Below are 10,614 nucleotides of genomic sequence, written 5' to 3'. Positions count from 1 at the left end.
TTTGTTCTTCCGTGAAAAGAAAATTTCAGGACCTTCCCTATTTATTATGCCAAGGGCAAAAGTTAAGCCCTGGAAACTGAGTCACAGTTGTTTTTCTTCTCTGGTGAATGACCGTTGCTTCTTGACCTTTGTCTTGAGATGTTATACATTAACGAGACTCCCTAATCTTTATTCAAACCTAAGCTAAATGAGATGGAGACCCTCATGATTTTCACCTCTTTACAACTGGATGTTAAGTAATCCTTTGGAGTGTAATCAATAGTAGCCAATCAAATCCTATATCTGTGTTAGCCTTTGTATGGAGAATGTTGTGATTCTGTTCTACACCTGTTTTTGCCTATATAAATAATCTTCACTTATCCCCACACCGAGAGCACTAATAATCATTCTCTGGTATCCGAGTGTGCCTGGACAGCTACCCTCAATCTTTGCACTTAAACTCTTTTAATTGGATCCTGACTCCTTTATTTTAGGTTGACCCTTCCTTTCCCGCGTTGTAATATTAAAAAGCTAAATAGGAGTAAGAATCACCTCTCTTCTTCTTAGATTTCTCCACGTTAGCCCCACACCCCCTTGTCACGCATTTGTTTTAACTCAACAACCCTTTCTAGGCACCAGCTTCAGAGAGGGACAGGACACTGTCTTCATGGAGCCCGTCTTCTTCTCTCTTTTCATGATCTCTTGTTCCATTGCCCCGTCTTGCAGAAAGGTAAGGGCTTGTTTAACTTCAGCCTTGGTTTGGATTCAAGATCACTGTTGTCACATTTGGGAGTGTTTTTTTAAAAAAGACAAAACACATAGACAAGTAATGCAAACAAAGTAAGAGCAAGACTTGTGCAGCAGCTCTTTTGAGGACAATCAGGAGGTGTCTGGGGGGCCCTTCCCACTAGAGGGCACTGGACCCTGTCCCTGCATCTTCAGTCGTCTCTACTGCCACATGCCCTGTCCACACCAGGATGACCCCTCCCCACCCCAGCCCTATGACTCTGGAAAGCTCTTCAGCACACATAACAGGATCCAGACAGAACTTGGACCTTCTCTGTTGGAGCAAATTGGAATTCCTGAAATTGACTGAACCCTCCATACAGAGGGAGCTCAGTCTGCATCTCCTCGGTTTAAGGCCCTGCCTCAAATAGGGGTTCTGATCCCTCAGGAAAGCAAGGGCTCGAGACACAGACACACCTGAGCCTGAGGGACTCTAAGGGGAGGTGTGGAGGTGCCAGAAACTATGAACAATGAGCAAAGCATGTCAGTTGTACCAGGGCATGCCCACCATCACACTACATGCTTTCCAGCATTTCTATTTATTACAAAACTGCTTTGACCTTGTTTTACAGGTTAGGAAAAACAGAAGTCCAGATTTCTCCAGTTACTTGTAAGAAGCCTTCTTTGGTGTCTGGGCCAAAACCACCAACCCCGTGGGCAGGACGAGTTGCTGCAGATCAATGAGGTGCCAGCACACCAGTAGCCATCCTGTTTGTGTGTATGACGCTCCTTTCCCCCTTGCCCTCATGAGAACAGCAGACCTCAGGAAATGACTTCTCAGTCTAGCACTTTCCAGCCAGACCATTAGGAAAACAACTGTGGTTGAACAAATGCTCAGTGCATTGGGAGACCACACACTGGGGGACTGTGGGGCATCTCAGTAAGCAGCTGTCAGAAAGAACTTTGAGGATGGAGGCCTTGCTTAGGTCATTCGTGGGAGTGTTCCACGAATAGGGGTGTGCTTTGGATTGGGTGTTGTCAGGAAGTGGGGGAGATTATCTGATTGAGATGGTAGTAAATCTCATGTAGCACAGATGAGAGCAAAGCTAGAATGGGAACTGGTGAAGGGCAGCAGGCACTCAGATGAAGAGTTTGTGATTTCGTGGTTTACATAGTGACCTTGTGTTTGTCTATGCTGGGATGAAATTATTAAGTGGTCTTGTTTTTTGTCTAACTTCATCACAGTCACGGCATGACCTTGTCTGAGGGTGGTGTTCTGTGCGATTTACGTGGAACAAGAAACACCACAGCCCAGTGATGAACGCCAGGATGCCTCCTGACAACATCAGAGGGCGGCTGTCTCAGGCTAGCCCCTGGCTGTCAGGGGATGCTTGTTTTTCTCATGTCTTCAGCATCATCTTTCATGCCTAGGAAATGTTAGGAAATGTTGTGGGGAATAAGTAGAACAGTAGAGCCTAGTATCCCAGAACTACTTATGATTTAAGTAGCTAATATTATATACTTTCTATTGTTTTGCCAATTGGTCTGTCTCCCTTGGGGACTTGTGTGGAAAATGGCCCCTTCACCAACTACCACTCATCAGCACCCTACCCCAATACTATGTCCAACATCTGACTTAGGCAAACCAGGAAGCAAAGGCCAGGACTGAACTAGGATCTCATGCCTCCTGATCCTTTGCTTTCCCATATGCTAGGGGGATTGCATCGGCTGGTGACCAACCCACACTGGAACCTGAACTCCACTGAATTGAATCTAAAATTCCATGGGAGAGCGAGGTCAGGGAAACAGCAGAAAGAGCAGAGAATGTGTAGGTTTCCTGTCAGCGATGGACAAAGTGGGGTTTACCTAAGTCCCAGCTAACCGTGCAAAGCACACACACACAGGTGTTGGGCAGGTGTTGCGGCAAGACCCAAGGCTAGAAGCTAAGCAGTATTAGGAGCCTTAACTTTATTCCCCTCCTCTTACCCCCGAAACTCACAGCCCCTTATTCTTCTACATTATGTACACATTTCCATCTGAGGGGAGGTTGTATGGTGAATTCATTCTTCATAAACCTTCACAGACTCCTCAGATGACATAATCAGTTAAAAGTCCAAGTCAATCAACAGCCATACAGGAAGAGGGTTTTCTCTCCATTCTACAGCCTTCACCCTTCTGCTGAAGTGTCATACATCTGTGAAAGGAAAAGAACATCTCGGGACCCCAAACTCACTATACCAAAGGGAAAAGTTAAGCTTGGAAGCTGGGTCACAGAACACTGTCTTTCCTTTTGTTCCTAAACAGATAGCTACAAGAGGCCACGTCTCCCCAGGTGGCCTCCCGGAGTATGGGACAAGAGGAGAGTACAAACCATCCCCACTGCCCACCCTGAGATAAATGCATATTTGACTTCTTCCCCTATTCTGTTTATCTTTTGTAAAGTGCAGTTCTACTGAGCAGGGGACATACATAATCGACTGTTCCTCTACACATTCCTTGCCACGTGCAACATATGGATTCAGTGAGTGTGAATCAAAGCCTCCTAAGAATGTGACCATGCTCTCCCTCTATTTTTTGTTCTTTCCTCCTTTCTCCTCCTGCCTACTTTTCCCCTTTAAATACTGAAGCCCTCAAAATCCTCTTTGGAGAAAGTAGGGGCCATAGATCATACTGTAGCTTGTGTCTCTTTTCCCTAGTGTGTCTTCAACCTTGGCAAAATAACCTGTACATTGATTGAGACTTGGCTCAGTCTTTTGGTTTACGTGTCAAAGCTGCCACATATGACATACCTAGCCTAGCAATTTATACTTAATATTTGTTCTCTGGGCTTTGGGGTAGTAGAGATAGAACAATATACTGAAGCCATTTCTCTTCAAAGAATTTTCAAACAATTTATTTCACAGGAGAGGTGGAGAAGGCCAATCTTCTTCACACAAGTTTTATAACCCATTAAAACAGTATCTTTCTAATCCCCTCAGAGTGGAAAACAGGTAATTCTCAACCTGGAGACAAGCTCTGAAGTACAGAGCTATCACCTGCTGCAGGAGGTGTGAAGGCTCATTCTTAAAGTTTTCTCACGTTTATTTTCCATTTTCTTAGCACAGAATGTTCTTTCCAGCAAGGTCCATTAAGAGAGACTGAAATATGAATACGGCTGCATTGGATTCCAGAGGACTTGATCAAATACATAGAAATAGTGGCTTCAATGATCAAATTATTTTGCTTCTAGTCAAGTCGGATACAAGTCTGAGTTTTCTTTTCAAAGCTCCCTTATGCTGAGAGGACGTAAGAACAGAATCAGACTGCAGTCTACAACACAAGTGCCTGAACTCCTTTTCCAAGAAGAGCTTCTGTAGAATTCCACACTGCCTTAAGCACAACCTCACTCTTTCTCTCACTCTTGGGAAAGAAAAAAGTGAAAGATGCATCCGTGTAATTGACAACCTGAGTACAATCCCAAGGTTGTTAATACATAGTTTATTATAATCATGTGGGAAGTAAGCACACAATTAGAAGTCTTTTCTATACAATCTAATGTCATTTCTGACTCTGGTATCTCATAACCAAAATGAAGCTACTTTTCCTTTGTAAGCTCCTGATGTCTTTTGTTCAAATCCCTTTAAAACATAAAGGAACCTTAAAAAGCAAACAAAGGCTGATGCACCAATAAACCGCTTATGCCCTATCTTATTTTGGTAAGTCTAGATAGGCTCTAATTATTTGGTCATAATGTAAACAGATTGTTTAGAAATAACAGATATTTGATTCATAAAGCTCACTGTTGAGGCTTTCATGATACTGGCTCTTTTAACATGAGAAGAGGCAAAACGTGAAGTTCATTGCTGCAACATAATCAATTTATACTTTGTTTTTCAAAATGTGTTGTCCCTGAGCTAGAAGGCAGGCTGGGAAGAGTGTGGGGCTCCCAGGAAAAAAGATGGTGTGGCTTCATCCAACAGTGCCATCTGCATGGTGAGGCTGGGGCTGAATACCAAACTGTGCTGAATTGCAAGGAGTTTCCCCCACACGTGTTATTTCCACAACTTAAATTTTAAATTTCTTTCTCACCCAGACTTGTCTTCTGAGACAAAAAACGAGTCCGTAAGAGGCACCCAATCTGTGTCACCTTTTTATCCCCCAGCTCCTATCACAATGCCTAGAATGCAATAGGTGCCAAATAAATGCCTAATTAAAAATCTCTCCACCTGGGGTATCTTCAAAAAAAGTCTACATGGACTATCTTTAGTACTAACCCCACAACCAAAATTTTCCTTCAGTAAAAGAGAAATGACTGATACGGTTTGGCTCTGTGTCTCCACCCAAATCCCATGTTGAATTGTAATCCCCAGTGTTGGAGGTGGGGCCTGGTGGGAGGTGATTGCATCACAGGTGGTTTAGCACCATCCCCCTAGTACTGCCTCATGACTGAGTTCTCACGAGATCTGGTTGTTTAAAAGTGTGTAACCCCAGCCGAGCAAGGTGGCTCTTGCCTGTAATCCCAGCACTTTGGGAGGCTGAGGCACCTGAAGTCAGGAGTTCCAGACCAGCTTGGCCAATATGAGAAAACTTTGTATCTACTGAAAATACAAAAAATTACCCGGGTATAGTGGCACATGCCTGTAGTCCCAGCTACTTGGGAGGCTGAGGCAGAAGAATCGCTTGAACTTGGGAGGCAGAGGTTGCAGTGAGCTGAGATCTCATCACTGCACTCCAGCCTGGGTGACACTGAGACTCCATCTTAAAAAAAAAAAAGAAAGAAAAGTGTGTAACCCCTCCCCCTTTGCTCTCTTCCTCTTGCTCCTGCCATGTAAGATGGGCTTGCTTTCCCTTTGCCTTCTGCTGATTGTAAGTTTCCTGAGGCCTCCCCCAGAAGAGAAGCCTGTACAGCCCATAGAACCATGAGCCAATTAAACCTCTTTTCTTCAGAAATGACCCAGGCTCAGGTATGTCTTTATAGCACTGCCAGAATGGACAAATACAACGACTTAGTAAGTATTTTTATCTTCATGTAAATATAAGGGAATGGAAATGGAAGGCTTCATTTTTTTAGTAAAGGTATTTTAAGTATCAATAAAAAGAGAGGAAAGGAAATTTGAAGAAATGGGAAAATACATTCTCTAGAATTTGTGTCACCTTGGTAGTGACAGGCCTGTCCTATAAATCCCACGACAAAGTGAGGCCTAGGAAAGAAAAACACAGTCTCAAGAAGGTCTTCTCTGCCTTTGGCCTTCGTGGCAGACAGAAGTGACCTTCCCAACAGTCTCTGTTCCAGCTTAGTCAGGTTCAACCGCACTGCCCTGAGAAGATGGACAGCAGCTGGGAGACTCAACACTTACTGGCACATTCCCTGCTCTTGGTCTATGAGGTTTTATTCCCATAATTGGGCCCAAGCATGTATTCAGATGACAATCTTCTGTCCACCCACAGATGCCCTGGGTGATTGACAGGGAAAAGCAGCCCTACCCGTGGTTACTGTAGGCTTCACTGAGGCCACATGGCATGGACCTGTGCCTGCCCTCCTTCTGGGGCAGGGAGTGGTGTGAACCCACATGAGTATTTCTGAAGCTGGGGGGTCCCCCATGGCTCAGAAACAGGCCCAGAAGTCAGGGCACCAGGGACCAATCACACTCCTACTCCTTCCTAGAAACCAGATACTGGAAGCTGCCTCCTTATTTGGGGAATGGATCTTTCATTTCATAACTGGTTAAAAGGATTTTATATGCAAAGTCCCCAAAAAGAAATTCACTGTGATGCCTAGTTAACTATCCCTAAATTCTTTTCACTGATATTCTCAATTTGCTATTCTCCAGATACCATTTCCTGAATTAAATTCTGTTGATCTTTTTCACTCAAAAAAAGTGATGAGTTATCTCCAGAACATTGATTTTTATCAACCTTGAGAGTAATACTGCCTTTATATATTATAATGATCAGAATGTTCTGTACATTTCCACTGCTTCAAAATTGTTTGTAATAATTACTTGGACATAAGACCTGCCACTGACTCACACTTTATAAAAAGGATTTTAAGTCCATGTGTGTAGCATTATCCGGATATAATTCTCTAGAAAGAGAATTCCCATTTTATTCATTTATTTATTTTTTGCAAACAATTTTAGAGGCAGGGTGTTAAACTGATTAAAATTTCACAAGATTGACATTATTGCTTAAAGTGCTTGAATTGGTTACATTTTAAAAAATTAAGGTACAGATTATTTTAAATAAAAACTACAATATTTTTAGCAACAAAATAATAGGAATGCCACACAAATACAGTAACTATTTTGGTTATACAGAAATGGAAGCCAAAAATAAATTAATGTAATACTGGAGAACAGAAATTTAATTAGGCAGAAAAGTAGGAAATAATTTTCCCTGACCCATGCCATTTACATGAGTTCATTACAATAGTGCTGATAAATGCCTTGACCATATAATAGCAAACAAGGGCAAAACATTTAGTGCACAATATTTTAATACACATGAATATACAAAGTTGATCAAAATGCAATGTTGAAAGATAAAATCCATCTGTAATAAAGCTACACTCCAATATCTAAAATAAGCCCTAAGCTCCAGTTAGAACATAGATCATTATTAGGCATGCCCATGAAATTAAGGGTATCCATGAAAATAAATGCATAGGGACCATTTCTGACATTTTTTCCCTATTTTATCTTAAACCCAAAATACACCAGGCCATAAAACCAAATATGATTGACTTCCTATTCAAACTAATGCCCTGCTTGTGTTGTGTCTCACTCTCTTTAGACCAGTCCATTTCCTATGACCACAGAAGTGAAAATGCATCAACACAATAGGACCAGATGCCAGCATTTTACCAACATTTACTTTTAAACACATGATTTTTTAGCATGCTGTGCCATAACCTAGAGGCTAAACTAGTAAGTAACCAATAAAGCAAATGTTCCTTCTGTTTTTTTTTAAAGTGTAAAACATTGTAACTTATTTTGTAACACCCAGCAGTTAAAAGAAATACAGCAGGCCTACTCACTCCTGCAGATGACACACGAAATCCTTGGCCGTTGGAGGGAATACTGCAGAGCCTTTGGGCTATCGCTGACCTCAGAATGGTCTCACATCTCCCACATCATTTCCTGCTTTACACTGTGAATGAGGGATGTAAACTAAAAGTGTTTGCATGTTACTGTCTTTACATAAAGAGACATGATTGGGAGAAACCTGCAGCTGCCCAGTGTTTGTTTCATTTATTGAGAAGGAAGACGGAAAAAATTAGCAGATAGCTCTAAATTTTAAAAAGCTGATGGAGTGTTGCTGGAGAAGTGTGTTTTGGTCTTTTTCCAATCTTCTTTTCCTGCACCATACAACTGTTTTAATGTCTTTGCAATATTTTCTTACACTTACCCTTTTTCGTTCCAAAAATCTATCCATGAATGCTGAATTTTAACTGACTCTTTCTATTAAAAGGAATTACTTCGATTAAATAACTGGGAAAAACATTTTGCACAACCAAATAGAAAAGAAATATCCTGAACTTATGACTTAGCATTTAAACATTACTTCTACAGGCTTCCAACTGAAATATTTTTTCTAATAAATTAGCTTCAAGAGGTGTTTCAAAGATAATTTTAATAACTTTTCTTATGAATCAGTTCCAAATATATTAGAGACCAACCATCATGTTCTTAAAACTTTGTAACTTGCAGTCAAATATATGGATTCTATATAGTACAAACATTTCCCTACATCAATCACCTTCAGTTGGAAAGTGCCTCTCCTTAAAAAGAGATCAAAACTCACCTTCCAGGTAGTGATTACTGCGTAAGTTTCATGGAGGAAAAAAAAATATTTATAAATGTGAAATTGCCTCTAAACAAGGCAAGGTACATTTCCATCACTTGTATAAAACAATAACATGAAGATCACCCTGTTTTGTCTTCTCCAGTGAAAAGTAAAACATTTCACTTCAAGCATAAACAAACGAAATGTTGGCATGCTTACTTAAGTTCTGAGCAATAAACAGTTCAAGATATTTCAAAGATAAGAAATCCAGTTTTCATCTAGATAAAGTGCTATCCTCTTCATTGTTGCAAAATGGCCACTAACATTTTCCATTTCAATTTTAGTTCACATTATGCCCAAAGTTTGCATGTTCATCAGTGGATGCATTAGGTAACAAAAATATGTTCACAGTTTATTATAGTGTATGGAAATTAAGTGACTTCTAAAGGAAGCCAAGATCTATGACTCAAAAACCAGCTCAACAGCAAAACACCAAATGACCCTTTTAAAAGGTACCAATATTCAAATGCTCTAATAAATACATACATAACAAAAGTGAAAAAAGTAACTATAGTGAGATGAGGTTCTTCCAAAAAAATTCTGTCTTGTCAAGCATTCTAGGAGTCTGAGCCAAAGAAACAGCGCCATTTTGTTCATTCCTCCCCCTGCCCACGGACACTTCCTTTGAGCCACCTCCATACCCAGCTAACTCTGGTATTCCCTCTAGGGAAGGTTCTGTATCAGCCCTGGGACTCGCCAGTGCCTCAGTAAACAGACGGACTATGTTAAAAAGTTAAGTTGTACAATGTGCTGATGGCTGGAAAGATGCAGTACCTTTGTTATTCCTGATAAGGAACAATGCCGTGCTGACTGGCTAAGGGGAGGTTTGCCAGCCCTGCAGCCATTGACTGCCACATCAGCAGGATTGGAAAGATACCTTGAAAAGCTTAGCAGTGCCGGATACAGGATAAATACAACTCACAGGGCCTTACATAAGTGTCACTGAAAATAAACAACATAGAGTTATTTTCCTGAAACTTGGTTTTGGTAGAAAGGTACGAAAATAACTTTTCATTGTCCACAAAAACTTCCTCCTCTTGACTTTGTCTGCCCTGAGCCTTCTTAGCCCCTGGAATTCTAATGGCTAGGTCAGCACAGCCCAGTGCCAATGCCAGCCAACACCAGCCACCACGGACAGCTTCTCTTCACCCTGTTTCATGTCAAGGATGATTTTAATATCGAGGTTACTCACTTTTCAACATTTTCACTTGCACAAACTTAAAGCTATACTTGCACCCCTAAAAGGTGAGTATCTACCCAATTCTTCTGTCCTTGTATCAGAAGAGAGGCAGAGAAGCTGAAAATGGGTAGCAATGCTTCCAGGGACAAGTTAAAGGAATGCATTGTAAGAAGACCCTGGAAGCCATAGAAGTTTAGCAAACACCTAAAACAGACCGTAGACATTCATAGGAAATGTCATTCTAATACAGCCAGACATAATGAATGGCATAGCTTTCACCCAGTCCTAAAATTAGCAACTGTTATTCATATAAATCAGACTACAATCTGATTGCAGTTAACTCTATGTCAGACTGAAATAAAACCAAGAGTAGTGCTGCATGTAAAAACACAAAAGGAGAGAGTCTAACACAGCCAGACCATTGAGACTCGGAGTGATACCATTAGTGGGCCACTGGGGAAGAAGAAAGACTGCAGAGAAACCAGGTAATAGTGCTTTGAACATTTTCCCCCATTTGAATTAGTCCCACAGTTCTTTAAGTTACTCTCTTGACTGATAGAATAAAATATATCCAGATTCTGAATTTTTTGATATATCTGACGTCAGGCCATAGAATTCTTCAATAGCTTGAGCATCTATTTTCTGCAATAAAGGAGAAAGAAAACAACACAATTACTTAACATGATTCCTGGGGAAAGGAAATAAAAACTAATGGAATATATATTAAAATGCAAGGAACACAATTTGTTATGAAATCATCATTAGGAACTTTCAATAGCAAATGGAGAATTCCACAGACTTGGCTAAAGGACATCATCACATAAATTGTACATCTCTGGGAAAGAAGGCAATGCCTTCATGCATTAGCAACCCTGTGTGGGCACTCTTTGAAGAACAAGCCATCT

General features: G+C 41.0%; 1 protein-coding gene across 2 annotated transcripts in view; it reads right to left on the bottom strand.

Moving 5' to 3' along the window:
* Positions 1-3,570: 3,570 nt before the first annotated feature.
* USP46 (ubiquitin specific peptidase 46) overlaps positions 3,571-10,614 on the bottom strand; it is a 68,066-nt gene continuing 61,022 nt past the window's right edge. For both annotated transcript variants that reach the window (XM_034958835.3, XM_055111561.2), the window contains exon 9: positions 3,571-10,351. In XM_034958835.3, the coding sequence (XP_034814726.1) occupies positions 10,250-10,351 (102 nt within the window). In that variant the 3' untranslated portion in view covers positions 3,571-10,249. The remainder of the gene's footprint in view (positions 10,352-10,614) is intronic.

The sequence above is a fragment of the Pan paniscus genome, chromosome 3 (genome assembly GCF_029289425.2).
Source record: "Pan paniscus chromosome 3, NHGRI_mPanPan1-v2.0_pri, whole genome shotgun sequence".
Classification (NCBI taxonomy): domain Eukaryota; kingdom Metazoa; phylum Chordata; class Mammalia; order Primates; family Hominidae; genus Pan; species Pan paniscus.
This window is presented reverse-complemented; position numbering and strand designations above follow the sequence as displayed.